At 38.9% G+C, this 26,597-nt stretch overlaps 1 protein-coding gene across 1 annotated transcript in view; it reads left to right on the top strand.

The window, feature by feature from the left end:
* The window catches only part of METTL15 (methyltransferase 15, mitochondrial 12S rRNA N4-cytidine), a 95,801-nt gene that overhangs the window by 61,396 nt on the left and 7,808 nt on the right, over positions 1–26,597 (top strand). The window contains exons 5-6 of the mRNA XM_084263647.1: positions 21,410–21,601; positions 23,627–23,805. Coding sequence (XP_084119773.1) covers positions 21,410–21,601; positions 23,627–23,805 — 371 coding nt within the window. The remainder of the gene's footprint in view (positions 1–21,409; positions 21,602–23,626; positions 23,806–26,597) is intronic.

Genomic DNA, 26,597 nt, shown 5'->3' with positions numbered 1-26,597 from the left:
TTGCTGAGAAAAATGGAGACTCAGAAAAATCCCGAAAGGCCAAGCAACCTGAATAATTCACGATTGAAGGAGATAGGACATTTTTAAGAGGAATAACATGAGTCAGAGATGAAATTAATGGAAAAGATGTAAATGTGAAATGTGACAGGCAAAATGGCAAAGAACAGAAGTTAAATATTGATTGACCATTCAACACCAGTAGTTAAAATTTTTTGGGATATCAGGAATAGCCAAGAAGAAGCTTTAGAAGAATCCTTAGGGTCTGTCTTTAGAAGAATCCTTAGGGTCTTCTTTTCTAGGAAGAAATACCGAGTGAAAGACAGATCTTATTTCTCTATATGCAAAACCCAAAACCTGTACAACTATGCATTTCTTTCTCACTTCATTTTTTGCTCGATAGCAAAATATTTGTGCCATCTTTATAGTTGCGATGGAAAGTATCATGGCTTTACACTTCTGTCTACTTCAGCATGAAACTGAGCAGTGAAAATGCTTCTAAGCATTTGCTCTGTTCAGACTTGACTCTTTCGTGCAGCGTAGAATCTCCTGGAAATTACCCCCTTTTTTCCTAACATCTGTGTTCAGCTTTGAGGTAAAATTTTCAATTTCTCGTTTGAAGTGGGTAATAGTTGCCAATGACTGATTATATTAGAGATTTTCTTGCCACTGTTTTAATTTACAAGACTCTGTGTAACATTTTCTGTCATATTTGGCAGGCTGAGGTTTTAGGAAAAAAAATCCCATGCACTACTTGTGCACACAGGAAAAGAAAAAAAGGATTATTTAAGTCCCGTGGGTAATGACTTCTGGTTCTCAGGAAGCAATATGAACTATAACATACAAATATAGCAATGTGGGTTGTCTATGTAATACTGCTTTAAAAAAGAAAAGAAATAGTAATTTTCTACATGCTTCTTGTAATTTTTGAGGAGCTTGTTATATTTTATATAAACTGCAATTTATATGCAAAAGATACTTTGACATATGTGATGCAGAAGGAAGGGGAGTCAGTCAAAGATTACTTCTGCAGACTCAAGCAGAAAGTCTTCTGTATGTTCAAAATCTAATTTATTAATGCCAAGTGCACCTTACTAATAAATGGACTGAAAAAAACTAGGCACTATGATCTCTACCTGTCAGAAATCATACTTGGGATATTGTTGACTGCAGGGATGGGAGGGAATAAGGGTGTGAAGGGGGCAATTCTGTCTGTTTCTTGACTAAAGAAATAAACCTGTGATAAAAGAAAGAATGACACCTTCCCTCACCCCCACCCCGATGCTCTCTTAAAAGTATCAGGAAGTAATACAGCACAGAGGATGGAGTGATAGAGGCAAAAATTTGATCAGTGACTTTTTCTGTGATGTGAAATCAGATGTTACCAAGTTAAAATTAACTGCAAATTTCCTGATCGAACCCAGGAATGATGCAACTTCAACCCTGAATGATTTTCAAAAAGGAATTAAAATAAATCATGGATGTTAGAAACATGGGGTTTTCAACAATGTAGACAAATTACCTGGTTGATTATTCTTGATCTTAAAAAATCAAATATATTTCTGGAATTCTGAAATTATAGATTCTTTTCTTGTTCTTAGGAACCCTCTTAAGTAAGAGGAATTGTATAAATAATCTTTCTTAGTCATTTTTTTATGGTGTATATGTAAATAATTGTTTCCTAAAGTCTGTTTTAGAGCTGATTTGCTGCACTTTAGCCAAGCATTCCTTGACTTGCGCTCACATAACACGCAGAATAACTGAGTACTGACATCTTCTTTACTTCTTAGAGATCAACATCCTGATCCCCTCCAGCCTTCTCTTTATCCAGAAAGAAAAACAAAACAAAGCACAACTTTCAGTGTTTCCGTATGAGTCATGTTTTCTAACCATCATATTTGGTACTTGGATCTCTTTCAGTTTGTCTACTACTTTTTTTTTTTTAAACACTAAAACTTGGCCCAGTATTTCAGGTGGGACCTAATTAGTTCTGTGCCACATGGAATAATTGACTCTTAATTTTGTTTATCAGACTTTTGCGAATTATATGGTGAAGATTTTTGCCATTTTTCCTAATAGCACCATAGAATCATAGAATCATAGGGGTTGGAAGGGACCTTGAGAGATCATTGGGTCCAACCCCCCTGCCAAAGCAGCTCCCTAGCACATATTGCACAGATAGGCGTCCAGATGGGTCTGGAATATCTCCGGAGATGGAGACTCCACCACCTCCTTGGGTAACCTGTCCCAGTGCTCTGTCACCCTCACTCTGTAATTCCACGTGTTGTTGCAGAACTTCCTATGCTCCAACTTGCAGCCATTGCCTCTTGTCCTGTCTCCACAGACCACTGAAAAGGGGCTGGCTGATTCCCCCTGCATTCCCTTGCTTAAGATAATTATAAACTTTAATTAGGTCCCCCCTTAGTCTTCTTTTTTCTAGCTCCCTCAGCCTTTCCTCATAGGGGAGATGCACCAGGCCCTTAATCATCTTTGTAGCCCTTCTCTGAACTCTCTCCAGGAGATCCCTGTCTTTTTTTTATAACGAGCCCAGAACTGGACACAATACTCCAGGTGGGGCCTGACCAGGGCAGAGTAGAGGGGGAGGATCACCTCCTTCCACCTGCTGGCCACACTCCTCCTGATGCACCCCAGGATCCCATTGGCTTTCTTAGCCACCAGGGCACACTGCTGGGTCATGGCCATCCTGTCATCAACCAGGACACCCAGGTCCTTCTCCACAGAGCTCTTCTCCAGCAGGTCACCCCCAGCCTGTACTGATACAAATGGTTGTTCCTTCCCAGGTGCAAGACTCTACACTTGCTTTTGTTGAACCTCATCTGGTTTCTCCCTGCCCAGCTCTCCAGCCTGTCCAGGTCTCGCTGGATGGCATCGCAGTGTTCCTGAGTGTCAGCCACCCCTCCCAGCTTTGTATCATCAGGTACTTGCTGAGGGTGGATGCTATTCCCTCATCAAGGTAGTCCATGAAGATATTAAACAGGACTGGACCCAACACTGAGCCCTGGGGAACACCGCTAGTCACAGGTCTCCAGTTAGATTCTGCTCCACTGATCAACACTCTCTCAGCTCAGTCCAATAGCCAGTTCTTGCTGAAGCAGCACAAACTTTTTAATCCTTCTTCTGACATTTGAAAAGCCTTATGTAACTTTTAATAAAAGCATGGCTATAGAAATGATACTGTCTGGACTTGTGGGTGACAGCTTGGACTAGGATTTCTTTGGTTCTCAGCTACGCGCACATTTCATAAGCGAGGAAGAGTATCTTGGAGTTTGGGCTCTGGTCTAGTGTTCTCTGAGCTCCAGGGATTTGCCCTCATTGTGTTGGGAACAGGAGGACCCAAAACAAATCACTGAGTATTTTGGAGCCAAGTCAGGCCCTTACCACGTCCAACCCCCCCTCCCAAAGCAGCTCCCTAGCTCGTATTGCACAGATAGGCATCCAGATGGGGCTTGAAGATCACAAGAATCACAAGGTTGGAAGAGAACTTTGAAGATCGAGTCCAACCATTCCCATCCTATGCTAAACCATATCCCTAAGTACCTCATCTACCCTTTATTTTGAACACATCCAGGGATGGTGACTCAACCACCTCCCTGGGCAGCCTGTTCCAGGCCCTGACAACTCTTTCAGTAAAAAACTTTTTTCTAATATCCAACATAAACCTGCCCTGGCCCAGCTTCATGCCGTCACCTGGCTGAAGAGACCACCTTTCTACAACCTCCCTTCAGGTAGTTGTAGGTGGTGATAAGGTCTCCCCTCAGCCTCTTCTTCTTCAGGCTAAACATCCCCAGCTCCTTCAGCCGTTCCTCATATGATTTGCCCTCCAGCCCCTTCACCAGCCTGGTTGCCCTTCTCTGCACTTGCTCAAGGACCTCAATGTCCTTTTTATGGTGTGGAGCCCAGAACTGCACACAGTACTCAAGGTGTGGCCTCACCAATGCCAAGTACAGGGGCACAATTACCTCCCTAGACCTACTGGCCACACTGTTTTTGATACAAGCCAAGATGCCATTGGCCTTCTTGGCCGCCTGGGCACACTGCTGGCTCATATTCAGCCTCTAGAAAAGGAGACTCCACCACCTCCCTGGGCAGCCTATTCCAGTGCTCTGTCACCCTCACTGTGAAAAAGTTCCTCTGTATGTTAGCATTGAACTTCCTATGCTCCAACTTGCCGATGTATTTTGTTAATTGATGTAATTAAATTTTGAAGTGGGGGTGGGTTTTTTTTGTTTAACTACCTTTCAGAACTATGCTTATTTTGTTGTCCATGTTTTTTCAGCTCAGAGCTGTCTTGAATTGAAAAGAAAAACTATTACTGTTTCATTAGGAGAGAAATACATGACTTGCAGCAGGACCAGGATTGCTGCCTGAAAAAATCTTGTTGGGTTGCCATCTGTTCTTCACTGTAGTCAAGACCTTAGTGCTTGCTAGTGTCATCCGCAAAAAAAGTGGCATCAGATAAAGAAGCGGTAAAGATAAATGGTGAGGAATACATTTTGAGAAGGCCCAAAAATATCTTTGACATGATTTAAGCCTTTGCTTGAATGGTTTGCTCATTTCCCTTCAGTATAAGACAAAAAGTGTAATGTAATGAACATGTCTCTATCCCTCCATCCAAGAGAATCAAAACTCTCTGATCATCTTTTCAGCAGATAGCATCTTCTATAACATTTTATTTGTTTATGTGTGTATCATGTAAGTTGCTGGTTTTATGGACAAAAGCAGAACTGTTATACATAGACAAGTCTGTCCAAATGCATTAATGTTGAGCAGTCAGCCTCACAGAGGAAGTTCTTTGGGCAATATTTTCTGAAGTCTTTTGTAAGATGGACCAATAGCTGTGGGATTACTCGAGGATTACTTTTATAAATGAAATTGAGCTATATGCTTTGTATCAAATCTAATAACCATGTGATGAATATAACACAAGTCATTGGTACTGCAGGAGGTTTGTGGTGGGGATGGAGTTTGCCACTCGAAGTTCATGACTGTGTGTTGCAGAATAAAACTTGGAGGTATGCTTGTCTTAACGATAGAGTGTTCTTCCGGATGGCTTCATTGAATTCTGTTTGATTTTATTTGGTATGTTGTTATTGGAAATACTGTGCCGTTTAAGTTTTTCTTATAGACGTTTTTCAAATGGAGTTATATTTAGTGTTATGCCATGCCACCATGGGGAAGAGTGTACTATAGGTAATATATTATCCTGCTGAAATGAAATAGTAGGGTGTTTATTTAGCATTTCCCATGGGAGATTTGAAATTTTACTGGAGGCTGTTGTAGGAAAACCAGTGGAGCCATCTAGTGTCTTTTGAAGAATGTAACAGATTATTCATGGCTTTGCCATCACAAAGAGAAATTTATCCAATGTGGTAATTTTTTTCACTTGAAGTTTGGTTATTTGTGTTTGTATTGGTGTCAGCAGTCCAGCTTGTGAACAGGAACACATACTTTTGTAGTAAAAAAATAAAACTTTTCCAGTGAGGATTATCCTACAAAGTAATAAATTGTTTCTGATCAGAGAATTGTAGCAAATGGAGAGCAATGAAACTGTTTATTGACACTTCCAGTGAGAAACTACATAATAACTGAAAAAACTGTTATTTTGAGTGTGCAAAAATACTGAGCTGTAAACTGGTTTGTATTTACAATTTGATTCTTCAATTTCTCATGTAATCAGATAATGATGAATGATTATTTCATATCCTGCCAAGAATCCAACATCAAAAACTTTGTCTTATATTGGTACCTTGATACAGAAATGAACCTGCTTGAAGTAAATAGATAAATGATTCAGGACTCATTGTTTAGTTTTCTGTGTGACAGAACCATAACATAACCAAGGATTGACACTCTAGAGGTGTGTCAGACTAATTTTTTTATATTCAGACTAAATACATAGTTGTTTTGTTTTAATTTCATAATAATTCTGGGAAAAAAAATGAGAAAAGCATCAGATGTTTATATTTCTTGTAGACTTAAATTATTTAAAACCCTTTATGAACAATTTGTACTGAAGCTTTTTACCTGTCTGAAGGGCTGCCATATAGCTGGAGTCCCTTGGAGTTTCTGGGGCATGAGTTAAAAGGCAGGGAATTCCAATTAGGTATTGGGGGGGAAAAGTTGCCATAAGGGTGGCAGTACTGGAACAGGTTGCCTGGAGAGCTTGTGAAATCACTTTATCTGGAGATGTTCAAGGCTCAATGGGACCTTGCCTTGAGCAACCCCATCTAATTAGACCTCCGTTGAGCAGGGGTTTGATCTGGAAGACCTCTCCAGGTCTCTTTTGACAAATTATTCTCAGATCCTGTGATTCTAAGGTAAAAAGATGACACCTCAGAAGAAAGTTCTCCTTAATAGTCTTGACATTTGTGGGTCAAAAGGATTGTTGGATAATTCCAGTTTTGGAAAAAAAGAAATGCCTTAGTATACTCTTCTTGTCTTCTGAAGCCTGTCAAGATCATGTTACTGTGTGTTTTCTAACATCTCAAAGGGCATTCAGCTTCACGTGGAAATTACCTGTAATTATTTTGCTTATAAGGTCTTAGCCTCTAATAAAGCTCATAATACAAAAGAAAGTGCTAGTCTAATTGTGGAGTCAGCTACTATGCAAAACAGATGGAAAGCTGCTCATAAATGTAGAGAAATAGAGCTTACAAAGTAGTAAGCCGTGGAGCATAGTGTTAAAATGTTCTTTTCAGATAAGCCAGTTCTCATTTATTCTGGTTGGAAAAAAATAGAGTTAAAAAGCTGCTGAATTTGGTTTGGGGTTTTGGCTTTTTTCTTTTTTGGGGGGATATCGCTGAACTCCCCTTTCATATCACATTAATTTAATGCCTTTAGACTATTTTATCTCTCTCTGTGGAAACATAGATACTGAACTTTGTTCAATAATGATCACAAGTTGTTCACCTTGGGATCCTAATCATACTGTTGTAGCAGCAAAAGGGTTTAGGAGTTGCTTTCTCTTTTTCTGAATTTAAAAAAAGCTAAAAATCATTTTATCTGAGAGCAGTGTCTTTTGAGTTTGCTATCAGCAAATAGCAGTTTCCAATGTCAGTGTTAGGCTCCTGCAATGGCATATGATTTGTATGAAAAATCCCCCATAATTACTTTGAGGAAAATTAGGAGAAAGAAGCCTTTTCAGAGCCAACATTGTATTTGTGCGTTCATTTTAATTTTTTTCTAAAAAATATACCTAAGGCTGTGTTATTACTAGGTTGGAGTATGTTTATATAGGTGCAATCTGTGTAATGTGTATACGTCTCTAATTTAAAATATTTTCAGGGTGAACTTTACAATAGCAATAGATGTTCAAATATAAACATGCTGCAGGACTCCTAGGTCATTGATTCCAGTTGCCTGGTATTACAGGCCACTGCATAATTTAATCTTCTTCGCTATGCTCTATCTTAAAAGTAATTAGGAGTTCTATATGCAGTGCTGCAGCTATTCTAGACTCTAATTTTTCATTATATGAAAGTTTCTTTAAATTTCCGGTTAAAGTAGTTACTTAATTTAATTTTAGTTGAATAAAATTAACTAATAGTTGATTAATATCTATTAGTTCTTTTCTCTCCATGGCATTTAAAATACTCAGAGAATATGAACATCTATTTTTGGCATTCTTTTTTGTATGCAAAACAAGTCTGGGTTTTTTTGTAGTTTCATCTCATAATAATAGCTCTCATTTCTTCTAGTCATCCTATTAAAGCTTCTGTGTGCCAGTTCCGCTTTGAGCTGCTTTTAGGTAAGGCTCCTGCAATGGCGTACAGTGCTCCAGATGAAGTCTTGACATTAATACTTTCCTGTTCCCAGTGAAGAGACTTGTTACTTGTACATCCAAGTGTTTTGTTTCCCTTTTTATGGCTGTATTCGCACTACTGTTTACTGTTCATTTTATGACCAAATAAAACTTCACCTTCCTTTTCCTCACAGTTGTGCCCAGACAGTGAGCTTCCAGTCCGTGCAGGGTTTGTTTTTTCTGCCATTTCAGTACATGACTTCACATTGTGATGCTGTACAACTCATCACATTTTTCTGTGGTTATTTTCTTATGAACTCTGTCATGCTTTACCGCGGTACTTGCAACAAGTTTAACTAGATTTACATTACCTCTTCTAGGTTAATAGCAACTTCACTACAGATAATTTTTGTTTATGGGCATTTAGGGATCATGTTTCATGATACTTTAAATGGACTTATGCACCAGCTTCCTTTCTGATTGCCTGACATTCCCATTTATATTCTTCCAGTTTATTTCTTCGATATTGTCTCTTTTAACTTCAGCTGTTAATGTTGGCTGCTTGAAAAAAATCAGATTGTGTTGATTATGTAACTGTTTAGTTACCGCTTACTCTTGCTGGAGGTGACTCACTGTTTTGTTTTACCTCTGGATGTCCTCTCATTTCACAAGTAGGGTGGGTTTTTTACAATGAATCTCAATTGGATCTATTTACCCAGTAGAGAGAAACAGAGCAGTAATTTAAAATTGTGTACGTACTTTAAGGACCAGATAGTATTTAATGGATATTCTATTACTTCTCCCATTGCGTTCAATTCATCTGTTTAGTTTAGAGGTAATTTGCACAGTTTCTGGATATTCGTTGTGTAGGAGGGAAGTCCTTCTGAATGCTCTGTCTCATGACTTGTGTGAATTAAAAATGTCAATACATGAAACACTGATGGTCAGACAAAATCATCACTGATGAAGTACAGCTAAATTTGCCAGATTTTATTGCAAGATATTTCATAAATGAGATAACAGAATAAAAAATTAATACAGAATTGCCTTTAAGTTTATACATAGACGCTAACCATTGCGTGTCTAAAAACAAAGATGCTAATGGTTCCTGAACAAACTAGTTGTATTTTTGTGATTGTGTCCTGAAACTGAAAATTTTAAATTAGGAAAAAAGTCAAGGTCACTGGGAAATGGAATTGGTGCCAAACTGTATTTTATGTCATCATTTTAAATTACAAACATTCTTACAGTTCTTAATATTTTATTCTTTTGTGTAACTTCAGTAGTTTTTGTGTAACTAAGAGTCTTAGGGGACGTACCTAGCTTTTCAGATAGTGTTTAAAAATCCTGAGTTAAGGTTTTGATTTGAAAAACTAGTAAATTACACCCTTTTAAATATGCATATAAACCTTACAATCTTCAGTAGGATTAAGCACCTGATTTTCTTTCCAAGTAGGGTGTATGAGAACTAAATACAGATTTAATTATAAGTGTTTTGTAGTTTGAGATAGAAGAGTTTGTGTTTTCAGAGAGTTGGTAAATTCAGAAGTAACAAGTATGATTCAACAAGGTGATATAAATATTCTGTGAAAAGAATGGGTAGTAGAAGCAAAGGAGTTGTCTGGTGGAGGTTTTCCACCTAGCTGGAAGGGTCACACTTATTTCAAAGCAATGACCTCACCAGTGAAGCACCACAAGCATATGTGGAAAGGAACACAACCTATTTATTCATAAGTGAGCTAAGTAAGATAGTAAATTAGTGGTATAATCACTGATGATTTTTGGTTTGGCTAGGTTACCTAATGTGGCAAAATGAAGGCATACTTTGAAGAGCTGCAAGACATTACAAGGCAGATGGAAACACACAGTTAATTATCAAGTTATGTGTGGCAAAAGCATCATGTTTGCTTACGTAGTGTTGGGCTGTTGGCCAAGCAGTCAGTAATGAAATACTTGGCTTCTAGTACATAGTTCTACAAAAACTTCAGTGTTCAGTGTTCACTGGTGGTTAGAAGAACATACTAAAGACTATTAGGAAAGAAATAAAGAATAGAAAAGTGAATGTTAGCTTGTCATTTAAACATATATGATAAGCTTGAATTCTTCATGTTATGCGAAGCTCTGGTTCCCTTGTCTCAAAAAGGATTAAGAACTGGTACAAGACAAGGAAGAGCAAAGCTTTGTGGATTCTGTAATTTCCAGCAGAGTGATGCCCCTTCTTTGCTTTTGCCCTTAGTTACATTCCTCTTGTGTTCTGTTTCTCCTGTTTCTCCTTCCCACAGTTAGAAGCGTATAGCTGGGATGTGTGACGCTGTCCAAGTGATGGGCTGACAGTTTAAGGCTTACGGTGGGAGTCAATTAGGAATGTAGACATGCTTTTATATGTAATACCTTAGGTAGGAATGGCAGGAGGGAGGAAAAAGTTGCTTGTTTCATTTGTAATAAATTCCTGATGCCAGGTGTATTCATCTTTAGTGTTCTAAGATTTAACTACCATGTCAAACAAAGAAATAGTTTGTCAAAGGAAATAAAAGTCCTATAGGGCTTTATCAGGCCACTCCAATACTGTCAGCTGTTGAATAATTACGAAAAGAAAAAATAGCTTCTGTGGCTCAGATTGTTTTTCCATTTATTATGTCATAGTATTGCCACTGTGTCTCGAGGTCTAGACTCATTTTTTTAACAAGGCAAAGGCTATGCAAATATATTCCATGTATCAGAAGCAGCAGGTCTGTCAAAGCAACAATTATGCACAATTGTGAGCAAGCTTTCTGTGTGAATAGAGCACTTCAGAGTGCCAGAACTTATGATGTGGAAAAGTATTGTGTAAATTTGCCTTTTTAGCTAACGAAAATTTAACAATAGTTACATTTATTATTCAGTTCTGCAGGGAGGAAAAAGAGATGCTTTTACACACTCTGTGTCTCTGTTTTTATAACAGTCTTACAAAATGTAAATCATATTGTAATAGGAGTCGTTCTAAAACAATTGAACATGTGGGTGTAGGTAGGAGTAGCCTTTTGACAGTTCATTGCATGTTGCTTTTTAAATCATCAGTGTCCATTATGTTAACTTCAAGTTTGTGTTTTATATGCAGAAAAAGGTGTCAAAAAATGAAACCTTTTATTCAGCTAATGAATGAATACCCTTGGAAATTGGATAGCTATATTCTAATCTTGAAAGGTAACTACACAGTTATTTTGCACTTTCTTCATAATCCCTTGTTTATGAACGAATTAGGATGTATTTCTCAAATTATGAGATTAAAGGAGAAAGCATTGGTAACGAATGATTTAATTTTCCTACAAAAATACTTTACTTGATCTGAGATTTTGTTATGTGTTAAAATTCCTTCTTCATTATCATCCATATTATGCAGACAATAGTTAATTACTGATTGAGGTAAGGGAGAAGCATGTTTAGACAGCACAAACCAAAATGTTGTAGGGAGGGAGAGCAGGGAAGCTATACTTTTTTGTTCATTTAACATAGAGGAGAGACAAGTTCTTGTCTTTTGAAACAGTAGTGTTTCATGTATGTATTTTGGTCGTTATACATAGTTGATGGCAACCGATCAGTAATTGAACAGGAAATCTGATTGAATGATAAATCTGTGTGCCTTGTCCCCAGTTTAAAACCCTTCAGATACCTTCATGTTCCTCTGAGACTGGGTGTTAATGCTGGGAAAAGGATGAAGCGATCTGCTCGTTCTGTGCATTTTGAAAAAGATAAGGTGTAGATTTGGGTATTCGTATATTCATGGGCTGAAAGATGTTCATGCACAGTTGTTTCTGATGCCAATTTGCAGTTTGCTGATGTCTATCCAGAATTTCTGTATTCTACAGGGTTTTTGGCAACTGACTTGAACGGAGCTTTTCTGCTTTCTAAGGCCACTAGCCACATTTCTTTTGAGTTCAGGGAAGCAGCATTGTGTCTTTAATGGAAGTGTCAATTTATACATTGGATGTTGGGGAATAAAGAGGAGATTTTAAGGAAAGATTTATCAGCTCAAAGGAAAGTTGCTTTACTACCTTTTATTACAATGACAAATATCTTCAAACGTGAATGAGATGAATATTTGTCCTTAAACAGTGATTGTGCAAACTGACAGTGGAAATACTTTTAAGACCATCGAAACTTCTTGCTATAGTTGTGACAGTAGTACACAGTAGTTATTAGGAGATCTGAAATAACAGGCAGATTCGTTGATGTATGTAGCCTATACATACTGGATCTGATGGAGTTATGTGTAAGGAGCTGCTTAAGTCTCTTCTTGCTTCAGAAATATGTCTGCTTCCACTCATGGCTGAATTGGAGGTAGAGCCACAATCACTGTGCTTAGAAAACCAAAACGGTCCTGAAATGCTCTGATGCAGCATGCCTGCATAAGTAGAAACCATAAATCCTTTAGTGATTCACCTCTCTTTTTTTCGATTATTTCTCTCAACTCTTTGATTTCTGTGACCATGGAAAATGAGCATTTTTTGAAAGCACATCTGGTAGCTTTGCCACTGGATTTGCTGTCTTACCTAGCAAACTGTTCTCAGCTCTATTTGTGCTGCAGTGGTTTCCCTGGAGGTTGCGTGAGAACAGGGTGGGAATGCAAACCAGTACAAAAAAAGAGCCTGAAGTGTAAAGCAAGCTTTCAAGTTAACATCAGTGTTAATAAAGCTGAGGTCACAATGAATGTTTGGAAGACCTGAGGAGATACAGGTATTCAGCTGTTCATGCACTGTGTCCACTGAACCTTGTAAAACAAGACTGTCCTACTGCCACAAAGGCTAAGCCAACCTGTGTGTCAAGCTGACCTCCCCAGATGGGGCAGTGTCAAGTCAGAGAAATATTTATGATTCTTCTGATGGGTGGCGTCTTATCCTTTGAGCTGTCACTTCTCATGAATGAAAAGCAAATTATTCTAATGGCTTGCTTTTCTTAGCACATCTGAATTATGATAGCATATGACATAGTTTACATATGTTATGTAATAAAGGTGGCACGTGTAAGTGTTGCATATGTTATAGCAAAGGGTTTAAGTCTAGCTAGCTGAAAATTGCATAAAATGCTATAATTTGCTCTTATTACTGAGCCAAATTTTGTATTATTTAGGAAACTTAAAAATAAAATTTTCTCAAATTTTGGTGAGCATATAACTTTGAAATTTGCCTCAGTAATCACTCATTTTGTTCTATTAGTCTTCCATTTTCCCCAGATAGAAGTGACTTTAAGCTATAATTTAGCCAGAGAGGAACATTGTTCATTATCAACTTAAATTTTCCTTTTTTTGTTTTTGATGGAATTGAACATACCTGCTATGAAACATGTCTGATGTGGTAAGATTTTGTATGTATTTTATGGACAATATCTTTGGTATTTGTGGTTTTAGTTAAACAATTCTCTTCTTTAATTGAAACAGTATTAATAGTTCCTTAAATTTAGAGCAGTAGTCTTTGCTGAAACTGTATTGGTTTTAGTGGACAGAGTAGTGGAATGTATATTTTATAAAAAAGTAAACATGAACATTAAAAGCATGAGCAATTGGTTTTGAGGCATCCTGAAATTGCTCACAGATAATGCTTGAGAGGTTGCTAGAAACAGGTTTTTGGTACTTGGAGTCAGTGAGGCACAAGGAGCAAAGGACAGTGTTGTTTCATGGCATCTGTAGCAGAGTAAGGAGGAGAGGAAGTTTTGCTGGAAGCTGTAGGACAGCAACTGAAGTAGGAAAGAAGTAGTTTTATAAGGGTTTGTATAAGAAAGAAGACAGGCAATTGACAGAAGGAGAAGGAGACAGGTAAGTATTTTCACCTTTGAGATAGTATTTCTGTCATTATAAGATTTTCAGTGTTCCACAGGTTAATACAAAAAGGAGGTTTTGTTAGGGGTTTTTCTGGTGTGACATCTTCAGGTTATATGGAAAGAAGTCATTAACTTCTAGAATGTATGCATTCCTTTTAAATGTTTGCTACTCCTAAGCAAGAGTGCGTGGCATGTAAATGTTTACATATTCATGAATACTTAAAATAACATTTCTGTGCTCATAACACACAGAATAAAATTGTTGCTATTGCCCTCAAATTTGAAAAGATGAATGTACTTGGTTCTGTGCATATCTTCCCATTTTCCAGTCTTTGTTAAACAGTGTCTGAGATATGGTTTTATTATTTCACAGCATAAAGCCCAGCCTAGACTGAGCTGTCAGTTCTCCAAATAGATGTATGGGCTTTTTCAAAGCTATAATTAATATTTTTGTAAACCTAGGGATGTAATGAGAAGGTTCATTTATAAGTTGATAGATGTTTTGATTTATTTTTCTTTTTGCAAACATGAAACCCGTGCCGATTTCCCATTTGTCACAAGTCAATTACAATCTTTTGCAGAATATTCAGTTGCAGTTTTTGAGGGGTGTTGCACTGAGGCAGAGTAGTGCTCCTCAGTAGGATGCTGAAACTTCCAGGAATATGAGAGTATGTTGTGGTTTGCTTCTGTGTGTACCTGGCCCACTGAAGCTGTGAGAGCTGCTGAGTGACCTAGGTGAAGTGAGTCAGTGACATCAAACTAGATTTGTACCAATATTCTCATTACAGCTGGTGCTGAATGGCACCCCTGCTGGCAGCTTCACTGGAGTTACTGAATCAAACTCCAAGTTCATCTCCTTGTTTGTGTGTTGGCAAGAGTTAGTTGAACAACTTTTTTTTTTCTAGTTCTCTCAAAGAAACCGTTTATTCTGGTTAACTAGATGGTAACATTCACTGTTGACAAGGGTTCATCACTTCCCAACTTTCTATGTATTCATACATAGAATTTCTAAGGGGAGTGATGTTGAAAGATCAAGAGCAAGTATTGTTGTATGCACATAAAAAATGCTTGAAGCCCCGTGAAAGCATAATCTTACTTTTCTGTGAAATTACTTGAATGATTGATGTCACAGTAACTTCTGTGACAACGGACAGAATCTAGCTAGGGGAAAAGATTTTCTGTTTATTTTGTAGAAGCTGTAGTCATGCTTTACTCTTTTCCTGTGTGCGTCCCTCTCAGCTGAGTAAAATAAAAAAGAAATATTTTTACAAAGCATTGCAGAATACCAGAGGTTAGCTGAAAGCAGAAAAGCCTGAAATACATTAGGAGACTTTGAACTCTTTCTCATTCTGCTCTTTCATAATTGAGAAGTGTGGATCCAATGCCATCTATCAGAATTACTATGCTATGTGTCATAGTACACTATAATAAAATACTGTATTATGACCTGAACAAAGGGTCTTGAACCCAGGATTCTACGTTATTTTCCAACTGTAGCAAATAGTACAAGAATTCTGCGAGCTCTTGAGCATGATGCGCAATAAAATCTATTAAGGTCCCAACAACACACAGTAGCTAAAATAACCTTTTCTTTAAAGAAAAAAAATATCTAGATTGACCCTTTTCCCAGTATTCCTTTAAAATCTTGAGTACTTTTCCTTGGAGAATGCCAAAATTAATAGAGAAGGAGTTAGCATGTTGAGTATTTTGAGAAGTTAGGTGTTACTTGACTCGTAGCCATTGGGAAGTTATCAAAAAATTACCATGCAGTTACTGTGCGCTCGTGTGCCAAATGAGAGCTAAACTCAGGACAAGTATTGCCTGGTCTTTACATCTTCAGACCATAATACCTGAAAAATTTTCTTAGATTTCTACATAGGTACCTTAAAGCCATTCAACATCATATGCTGCAAATCTTACTTCTCCATTTATAAGAGAGGGGGCTAAAAGATCTTCCCAGGTGCTTTATGTTTCTGAAATATTCTGTGCAAGTATTAAATACAAATATTTTCCTCTTAAGCAAGATAATTTGCTTTAGTTAGATTGTAGCCTTCAAAGATCACCTGAAATGATTCAAATGCTCTATGTGACCCTTTCTAGCATTAACAGCTTTTGATCATAGAATCATAGAATGGCATGGGTTGGAAGGGACCCCAAGGATCATAGAGCTTCAACCCCCCTGCCATAGGCAGGGACACCAGCCTCTAGCCTGGATCCAGACAAGGTTGCCCAGGGCCCCATCCAACCTGGCCTTCAACACTTCTGGGGACGGGGCAACCATCACCTCTCTGGGCAGGCTGTTCCAGCACCTCACCACTCTCTCTGTAAAAAATTTCCCCCTAATATCTAATCTATACCTTACTTCCTTTAGTTTTAATCCATTCCCCCTTGTCTTGCCCTTGTCTATCCTTTTAAAAAATTGAATCCCCTCCTGTTTATATGCTCCCTTCAGGTACTGGAAGGCTGCAATGAGGTCCCCCTGCAGCCTTCTCTTCTCCAGGCTGAACAAGCCCAGCTCCCCCAGCCTCTCTTCGTAGGGCAGGTGCTCCAGCCCTCTAATCATCTTTGTGGCCCTCCTCTGAACCCTCTCCAACAGTTCCACATCTTTCTTGTATTGGGGGCCCCAGGCCTGGACACAGTACTCCAGATGGGGCCTCACGAGGGCAGAGTAGAGAGGGACAATCACCTCCCTGTCCCTGCTGGCTACCCCTCTTCTAATGGAACCCAGGATACCATTGGCCTTGCGAGCTGCAAGAGCACCCTGCTGGCTCATGTTAAGTTTCTCATCCACCAGAATCCCCAGGTCCTTCTCATCAGGGCTACTCTCAAGGAGCTCTTCTCCCAGTCTGTATCTATGTCTGGGATTCTTCTGGCCCAAGTGCAACACCTTACACACTTTGCAGTGTTGAACCTCATTAGGTTCACCTGGGCCCACCTTTCCAGCCTGTCAAGATCCCTCTGGATGGCTTCCTTTCCTTTCAGGGTGTAGACCACACCACTCAGCTTGGTGTCATCCACAAACCTGCTGAGGGTGCACTCAATTCCATCATCAGTATCATTGATAAAGATGTTAAAGAGAACCGGTCCAAGACAGACCCCTGGGGGACACCACTTGTTACTGGCCTCCACCTGGACATAGACCCATTGACCACCACCCTTTGGCTACAGTCTATTAACCAGTTTCTTATCCACTGGATGGTCCACCCATGAAATCCACATCTCTCCAGTTTAGAGATAAGAATGTGATGGGGGACTGTGTCAAAGGCCTTGCACAAGTCCTGGTAGATGACATTGGTTGCCTTCCCTTTATCTACCGATGCTGTCACTCATCATAGAAGGTCACCAGATTGGTAAGGCACGACCTTCCCTTGGTGAAGCCGTGCTGGCTGTCCTGGATCACATGCTCTTCCCTCATGTGCTCCAACATGTCATCCAGGAGGATCTGTTCTATGACCTTCCCAGGCACAGAAGTGAGGTTCACCGGCCTGTAATTCCTTGGGTCTTCCTTGCTCCCTTTCTTATAAATGGGAGTGACATGACCTTTTTTCCAGTCCCCAGGGATCTCTCCTGACAGCCACGACTTTTCAAATATGATGGAGAGCGGCTCAGCAACCACATCAGCCAGCTCCTTCAGGATCCTGGGATGCATGTCATCCGGCCCCATAGATTTGTAGACATTCAGTCTCATGAGGCAGTCACAGATTTGCTCTGCTCTTATAGGTGGGGGGGGGGGCGGGATTTGCTCCCCCAGTTCCCACTTAGAGTTCTAGGGATGCAAGGTTCTGGGATTTGAGAATTATGAGAATCCTGGCTGCCAGAGAAGACTCAGGCAAAGAACTCATTCAGTACCTCAGCCTTCTCCTCATCAGTTGCAGCCAATTCTCCTTTCTCATTTACCAAGGGGGGTACGTTCTCTTTGGCCTGTCTCTTCTGGCCAATGTACCTGTATAATCCCTTCTTGTTGTTTTTAACTTCCCTCGCCAATTTCAGTTCCATCTGCACCTTGGCATTCCTGATCCTGTCTCTGCAACTCCGAACAGCATCCCTGTATTCTTTCCAGGCTACACGAGCTTGTATTTGCCTTTCTTTTTCCTCAGTTTGACCAGCAGGTCCTTGCTTAGCCATGCTGACCTCCTGCCCACTTTCTTATTCAGAGGGATAGAGAGCCCTTGAGCTCTCAGAAAGGCATCCTTAAAGAGTAGCCAGCTGTCCTCAACATTTCTGTCTCTAAGGACCACCTCCCAGGAGATCTTGGCCAACAAGTCCTTTGACAGCCTAAAGTTTGCTCTCTTAAAGTTCAGGGTCCTGATGCCACTCTTTGCCAGGCCCACATTCCTTGAGATCGGAAAGTCAACTAGGGCATGGTCACTGCAGCCCAGGCTGTCTCCAACCTTAAGACCTTTAATGATCTCCCCCACATTGGTGAGCACCAGGTCCAGTAATGCATCACCTCTGGTCAGTCTGTCCAAAACATGAACCAGGAAGTTGTCATCTATAGACTCCAGGAGTCTCCTGGACCTGTTGCAGCTCGCCGTGTAGTATTCCCAGCAGATATCTGGATGGTTAAAGTCCCCATCAGGATGAGTGCCTGTGACCGGGATGCCTCCTGCAGCTGAAGGAGGAAAGCCTCATCAATAGTCTCTCTTTGATCAGCTGTCCCGTAGTAGACATCTATCACCAGCTGGTTTTTATTAGTCCCATATGCTGTCCCCAAGACCTTCCTAAAACCTGGTTCAATCCCGGTCTGCATTGTTTTGATACGCTCATTTTTCTCAGGCTTTCTTGAACTATAAGCTTGATGTTTTATTTGGTATTTAGGGATGTTCCTAGTTTACCTTTCCTGCTTTTTTTTCTCCGCTAAGCACTGTTACTGCAATATGCTAAGACAGAAAGGGTAATAGACAGATTTTCACACTGGATAAGTATGGTCATGGAACAGAAATCCTCTAATGCCCAAAGAAAACAGTGGAACACTGAAAAAGAAAGCAAAAAAAAAAAAAGTCTATGTATCTAGGGCGAACAGAAGGCATGTGACTGTAGGAAATAAACACTTCTAGTATCGGGTATGCAGTGGTTTATTATTTACTTCAGGTTATCCTACAAACAGGATTTACAATTGGTGTAAACAAAAATCTGAAGGGAGAAGGATGTTAGGCTAAATTAAGTGCTTTTAGAGAAATTTATTTGTGTAACAGGCAGCTATTATTTGAACATAGGCGTAAAGAATAGCAGACAAGGGAAGAATTTTAGTATGTTCTGATAAATGCTTCTGAGTGCTTGGCAAAATATTTTTCTTTAAATAAATGCGTAATGCTCATAATAGATTAGTCCTTATTATCACTATCATAATTACTATCCTATTAAAAAAAAATCCCAAACCCAGTTTATATTTGTATTTCTTTTTGTGAGGTATTAAATCTTTCATAGTTCTGTACTTGGTTTGATTAATTGAAATGTATGAGATACCAAGATGCTTAAAATTGTTTCTTGTAGTCTAAAAAGGACCAGGAGTTAGAGAACTGGCCTGAACATCTCAATATAGTTGTTATAATATCATGAAAAGCATCTAGGTTTAGTCAAGATTCATATTTACCAAGACACCTATATCCACTCTTGATACCCAGACGGCAGTGTGTAACAACCAGATTCTATGCAGAAGCTATAATTTTACACAGCTGAAAGCCTGACATCAAAATGTCAATCTAATTCTTTTTCAATCTTTTTTATTTGCAAACTCCAAACCATTTTTCGGCTTGAAGCATCTCGCTACCAAAGAGTAAATTTCAACTTATTTCAAATATACTTTTTTTTATTTACCTTTTCCTAATCACAAGGTGTTGCCAGACCACAAATCAAAGGCCACTGTCCCAAATGTCTTTTCCATCTACGTACTTATGACTTGTTTAAAGAAATGTAATCAACTGTCTAGCAAATTATCAATATGGTTCAGAATATTTTTTCAGGTTGGTTGTTAGCACAGTACTGCATTAGTTCATAGCATGGATCACTGTTTCCCAGGGGAGCAGAACAATGGCAATTTATAATTTTTTCCAGGTCTTATTTGTTTTCATCTCCCACATCCAGAATTTTAAAGTTCATTTGTTTGCATGAGTTTGAAGTTAGGAACACTGCCCAGTTGGACTAAGTGGTACACATTTTCAAGAAAATTCCTCTCATTATATTGAGGGGAAATGCAGTCTCAAAGCTGTAACTATGCACCTTAAATTGTTTTAAACATGTTGAGGGGATTGTTGTGCTTTTCAGGAACTGTCAGCTCTTATTAAGCTGAATAGTTTAATTATGTGCTGGACATTAATCCATTCAGAAATGGTCAAGTGTGATTGTGATATTCCTCATGAAATCTGCTCGTTCGAGGTATTTCCCAGTTTTTTTGGTACGTTAAATAGGTTGATTCATTCTGCTCTGATGAGGATACCATTGTGTTCCTAAATGTTCTTCCATATGGTTACATTCATGACCTCTTCCTTTTAATGGAGCTTTTTCTCTTTGTGTGTGTGTGTGTGTTAGTCTTGGTAGCATTTTCTGACTCTAATTGCATGGGTGCAGAGAAGGTCCAGAGTCCCTGTTTGTACAGTACTTTAAAACTAATCACTGGAGTTGACTAAACTGTCATAGTGCCAGGTGTCTTGATGTTAAACTGACCTGAGAGCAGGATTAGACTTCAACTGAAATTTTGAGAAGTTTTCTTTTCAAAATTACTATAATGCTGAAGTTTCAAAAGATAGATATGTGGTCAGCTGTCCTTTGGTAGCCCAAGCAGTTAAAGGAGTTGCCCTCTCCACCTATTCACTGCTGCTGGTATAACTTAGACAAAATTGTATGAGTTAACCTTGTGGACCATGTAATAATTTGAGTGAGAGTTGATGGGGCTGAAGAGTAGTTATCCAAATGGTAATAAAAAATCCCATGTGGAAGCAGTGGCTGCTTCTTAGGGGCAGAAATACATTGGTTTTGGCAGGTGCTGCTTAAAAATGTAATGTTAGTGTTTTCTAATCTGTGAGATTCAGTGAGATTTTGAGGTAGATAATTTATTTAATTGTAGGTCACCTTATAAGCAAGAATAAGAAGTCCAGGTTTAGACACCCAAGAAAGCTCTGGGTACCTCAGATGTCTCATCTGCTCCCTTGCTGTGCCACTTTTGCTTCCCAGTACAGGAATATTAAGCCAGAACCACCTTAAATTTAGGAAAGAAGAATGCTAAGCACAAAAATGCATGTAAACCTCTGCTCTCCCCAGTGATTAGCTGCCTGAATCAAAACTACACTTAAGTATTTTCTCTACTTATGATCCAGTGGGCCCGACTTTACCCAATTATTTTTGAACAACAAATACCGTTAAAAACAAAGTTGGTTTTTCTGTGATAGGAACCCAGGATTTTTCTCCTGGCAGGTAAGTGTTAGCCACAAGGCTGGGCAGTCTGGTTCTATCTTGTCTGCTTCTCCTCAAGGTCCAAGAAACGTTCTTCCCTGCACTTAGGCCTCACTCAACTAAGGGCCCTGATCAGCACAGCAGATCCCTTGGTTGTCAGGTCATTCCCTGTGAATACGAAAGGTGTCTCTGAGTTCCTGCATCTTGAAAAAATGAAGTTTTCATCAGGTTTCTGTTTCTGTGAGATCAAGCAGGAAAGGAGTAAAGAGTTAAAGAAGCTTAAGTAGGTGCTGATGAGTGGGTTGGACCAGTTTTCAATGGTAAGGTGAAAAAGTACTTGAACTGTTACTTTGGGAATAGCCATAGTGCTTCTGAGACAAGTGAACACTACTGCCTAATTCTGCTATACAAAGGAAACTGCACTGTTATAACTAAAATCAAGGCTATTTATTTGTGACTTTCTTGCAGGAAACAGATACAAGCTCTTCTAGGACCATTTAGCCAGTCAGAGACTTTGTTAATGTCCTCTGGAGTTGAGCCGGGGACTCTAGATGGGGTTGTCTTGGATGCTGGCTGTTCTTCTATGCAATTTGATACACCTGAAAGAGGCTTTTCCCTGCAGAAGGATGGACCGTTGGACATGAGGATGGATAGTGACAGGTACCTGTCAGTAAAATATTTCTCCTTGAAACACAAAATCTTTGTGCTCAGCAGCTGCCGTACATTTCATTTCCCCTTAAATTAAAGAATTCTCGTTGTAAAATGATGACTTTTGCACCAGTATTCTGCCTTTCTTTTACCACAGAGCTCTTCTTGATCTTAATACTTAGAACACTGATTATTGTATATTCCTTCTTTGAAATAACAAGAAAGTTCTAGTGTTGAGTAATTAAACCACTAACTTCTGTGTTAACTGTACAGTTACAGGGGCATCTCACTTTCAGAGGCCCATGTCTCCCTGTTATTTCTGCAGTTCCTCAGACTGTACTTGATCTACAAGTTCACAACCCCTTTCCTTTTTTGCCACACTTACTATTTGTGGAACCTTCCCTTAAGCACGTTGCCTTGCTTGGTCAGGAAAGGAGCAACCTCCCTGTTTTCTGCAGTGGCCATCTGACCCAGTATCTTCTCTTTTAAAAGAGTGTGATGTAAAATAAATGAAAGTTTATCCATTATATCTGCCAGCTGAAATCAGACAGTGACGTTGTTAACACACTAGTAGAATGGTGTCTTCCATGCCCATAGATTTATTGTAAGCTTTCCTTAGCAATATTCTTTTCATATTGTGTAGGAGGCACATCAGTCTTACTTGTCAAATGACAATTACTAAATAAATCACTTCTATTTAATTTATTAGAGTTGGTGTTTAGTATGTTCAAGAGCATGAAAGGGTGGAATGATAATTTCTACTTATGTAGCAGTTTTCATCTTCAAACAACCCAAGATACATTTCTGTTGCACCATGGTTTCTACATGAACAACCAAAGATCTCTTTTGTATAGATAGTGGCAGTAATTGCATAATGCATTGCGGGGAGAATGATATTTTTTGCTCTGTGTTTTGATGAGCCCATAGACTTAAGAAATGTCATTTGATCTTTCGTTGCTCACATAGAGCCAAAGGGAAGCCTCAGTTTCTGAAGAATTGTCCTAATACATGAATGCTAAGCTTTAACACAGCAAATCTCCTGATACTCACTTTTTCCAGTTTTGTGTAAACATCTCACGTGTTTCTCGTGGGATTCAGTCCTCAGATCCCAAAAATCTGAACTCAAAGCTTGTATTTGCATCATGAGGATACATACATGGAATAGGAGCATAAGAACAAAGGATACCTGTGGCATAACAAAAGCCTTACGCCACAGTTGTTGCTATGATACTACTTGCCTCTGATTTCTAAGTTTTATTATCTTTTGTGAGATACTGCAGGAGAGTAATAAATGCCTGAAAAATATTGTGCACATCCATGTCTCTGTAGAAGAGAATTTATTAAGTAGGGTTGGATGTTTTCTCTGATTAGTAAACCCATATATGATGTTCATAAAATAGCCTGAACTATTTCAATAGCAAAGTGACAGAGATTTAAAAAAATAAATGTAGGGCTTATACTGTTTATATTGTAGTAATTCCTGTTATTTGTAATATTGGGTCATTTCTATTCTCTCAAAACAGCACTTGGATATAAATTCTTATGCCTTTTAGTGAAAAGTAAAATTATTTTCATGAGCAATCGTTTTCATAGCAGGAGATATGAAAGAAAAGATCCTTGAAATCAGTTCTGACTAGAAAATAACATATAATGCAAGGTGACTAAAATGAACCCATAAGGGACAAGCTTATATTCTAAAGCTTGGCTGAATAAAAAAATCACTCAGTGTTTCCATTTTAACATGATACTGGAATGTATTTGTTCTTGTCAACTCATTAAGCATAGTTTATGTTAATACTTGGAAGTTTCAGCTGTTTGAATTGTTATTAAGGAACAAATGCCGTTTATAGTGGCAAGAAAAAGGCTTTAAAAGGTGTAAGCTATATCTGTTTTCACAGGGTTGCTGTCTTATTTAAAAACCTCAAAGGCACTTGTATGCAGTGTGTGTGTTTGACTTTATGTCTCAATGCTATGAAGCTTCACCTCTTGTCAATGAAAACTGACGTCAGTGAACTAATTGGCTCTTCTTGTGCGTAGGTACCCTGACATGCCCACTGCTGCTGATGTTGTGAATGCTTTAGATCAACAGGCGCTTGCGTCCATCCTGAGAACATACGGGGAGGAGAGGCACGCCAAGAAAATCGCTTCAGCCATCGTTCAGGCACGCAGCATATACCCCATCACCAGAACTCAGCAGCTTGCAAGCATTGTTGCAGGTACCCTCATTAATTCTTCACAGTGGCTGAGAAGAAAAAATATTAATCCCCAAAGTCCCAGAGGGATCTATTTGTACTTGAAATCATGCAGGATCTAATCCTGCCTATTCTGCTCTGATGTCAGCCCTCGCTCTTTTTTAAGCTCCCACTTTTTATATTGTAGTTTGACGATTAGTTTAATAATAGATTTTACATGAAGTGATTTATCATTTTGCCAACCAAGTTGAAAGACAGAGTGACAGCAGCCTAGGGAATTCTTTATCCCAGCTATTGATAAGCCTCCAAATATAACATACGTCATGCACCTCTCTTAAATTTCTACATCTTAATATTTTGAGGGGAAGTACCATAGCAGTTTCCAATTGTGAATGAAATCAGATCATTCCTGTCTGCTTTAAAGAATCAGGAAGCAAAAAGTAAAGCAATACATAGCTTGCTTCACCTTGTGAATGCCAACTAGATCAGCCCGAAGCGACTATTGAAACACTTCATCTTACTTCCTCTTCACTGTAAACAACTTGAACAAAATGTAGTTAGGCAGGAACTGTGCTCACATCAAGAACCTGCATGGTTGTGTTGTCAAGTGAAAATTTCCAAGAAAGAACGCAAGACACAAACCCCATTCATTAACATTATAACGTGTAATTCTGGGAGATATATGTATACTTATTAATGAAAATTACTGGGTCTTGTCACAAATAAGGCTGAACTGCCGACTTCTTTGAATATAGACCTTTAAAATGGCTATCCAAATTTAACAATTGATAAAGAATAATGATAAATGTTGTATCTTTATCCAGAAGCCTTTTTAACAATATTGCACTCATATTAATTTGTATTACTTAAATGGGAAGTTTAAAGGATGTACTCTTACTGATCAACAAACAAAAGGTTTGTATTGCCTGGAGCATCTCCCCTGTGAGGAGAGGCTGAGTGAGCTGGGACTGTTCAGCCTAGAGAAAAGAAGACTAAGGGGGGACCTTATTAATGTTTATAAATATCTTAAGTACGGGATGCAGGGGGAAATGGCCAGCCCCTTTTCAGTGTTCTGTGGAGACAGGACAAGGGGCAATGGCTGCAAGTTGGAGCACAGGAAGTTCCGCACCAACATGCGGAAGAACTTTTTCCCAGTGAGGGTGACAGAGCCCTGGGACAGGCTGCCCAGGGAGGGGCACTCTCCTTCACTGGAGAGTGTCCAGACCCGTCTGGACACCTATCTGTGCAATATGAGCTGGGGAGCTGCTTTGGCAGGGGGGTTGGACCCGATGATCTCTCAAGGTCCCTTCCAACCCCTATGATTCTATGATTTGTGTAAGGATACTTGAACAAAATGTCCAGTCAGCCAAGCTGATATGATGAAAGGACCTGAAGACATTGCCTGCTTCTGTAAGCCCCTGCTTTAAATATAGTGAATGTGAGGAACAGTCTTAAAACATCCAGAGGTAAAACAGTACGAATCTTCTATAAAATTGAAGAGTTACATTTTCTAATATGGTTACGAACATCACAAAGCAATAATTCGGGTCTTCGCCACACGTATCTCATGCTTTCTGATAAACTGTTGATTAAAACAGTGTACCATTATTGAGATCAAAGCAGCCATATTGCTGTGCCAGGGATGTAATGTGTGGGAAGCTGTAAACAAGCGACTCGGTAACTTCTGAAATAATTTTGTCCACTAGTTTGGACTAAGAAAATAACAGTACTAGTGTATAAAAGACAGTGATTGAAAATCCCTTCTAGTTTAATGTGCTGCGTGTGAGTCATCACTTAACGGTCACTATCTGTGACAATGAAACGGATTTGTTGTTCTCACTTTAAACTCTCTGCTATATTTGAAGAGCAGCTTGATACATAATCAGGTATGCATCAGATGGAATACATGCTGAAGACCATGAATCCAGCACGTATCTGCCAAGATAGTAAATCTGTATGTTTTATGTGCTTGTTTTTGAAGTAGTTAAAACAATTTTAAGATCGTTGCACCGATCCCCATTTGGGTAGAATTTCTTCCAATTTTTATTTGATTATTCCATAAAAGAGCACAATGGTAGATCCTACTAAGTTTTGGGCTGATTATACCTTAATAAAATTTCTGGTAACTATTATATATTTTGTTGAATTTATCATCTATCATCAATTTGTATTCTTACGCAAATTATGTCAATGAAACTACTGAGTTAAGTCAGACCTAAAAGGCCAGTTACTTCAGCTACAAGGATCCTCTTAGTGACGTAGCACAAGTAAACCCCTGACTGGTTCATGACTTTATCATAGCAAAATGTATGACCTAATAGTTAAATGTCAAGTTCTTTAAAAAATAAAATATTCATTAGAATAGTAGCTTGTGGTTTAGATTTTGCAGAGAAACAAACAGAACAGGATCAAGCTTTTTGCTTAGGAGAGCAGCCAGTAAACAAACAAAATATGCTGGGTATTTGTGTATCTGCTGGTGTCAATATCTGAGAATTCATGTACAGTCTGTGTTTCTTTCACGTTATAGGTTACTATGGCTTTAGATTTTCTAGAAAAACTCCAAAGTTTTGTGTTAGGGTCCAGCTGATAACCGGTGAATCTAGATTGAGATTGGCCTGAAACTGGAAAATTTCATTTCTGTTTATAGCATGCTAGACTTCTGGTATTTCCTACTATCCCCTAAAAGTTTAGAACACGTATTTGTGTATTGCTGTTGCTAATTGAGGGGGAGATAAGAATGAAAGACATAATTAAAAAACACAAACAAAAAAACCAGTTCCACAACAGTTACAGAGCACGCAGATATTTCTAAAGTT

Source organism: Gallinula chloropus (assembly GCF_964237585.1).
Source record: "Gallinula chloropus genome assembly, chromosome: 4".
Lineage (NCBI taxonomy): Eukaryota > Metazoa > Chordata > Aves > Gruiformes > Rallidae > Gallinula > Gallinula chloropus.
The sequence above is the reverse complement of the archived record's forward strand: the minus strand, read 5'-3'. Positions and strand labels throughout refer to the sequence as shown.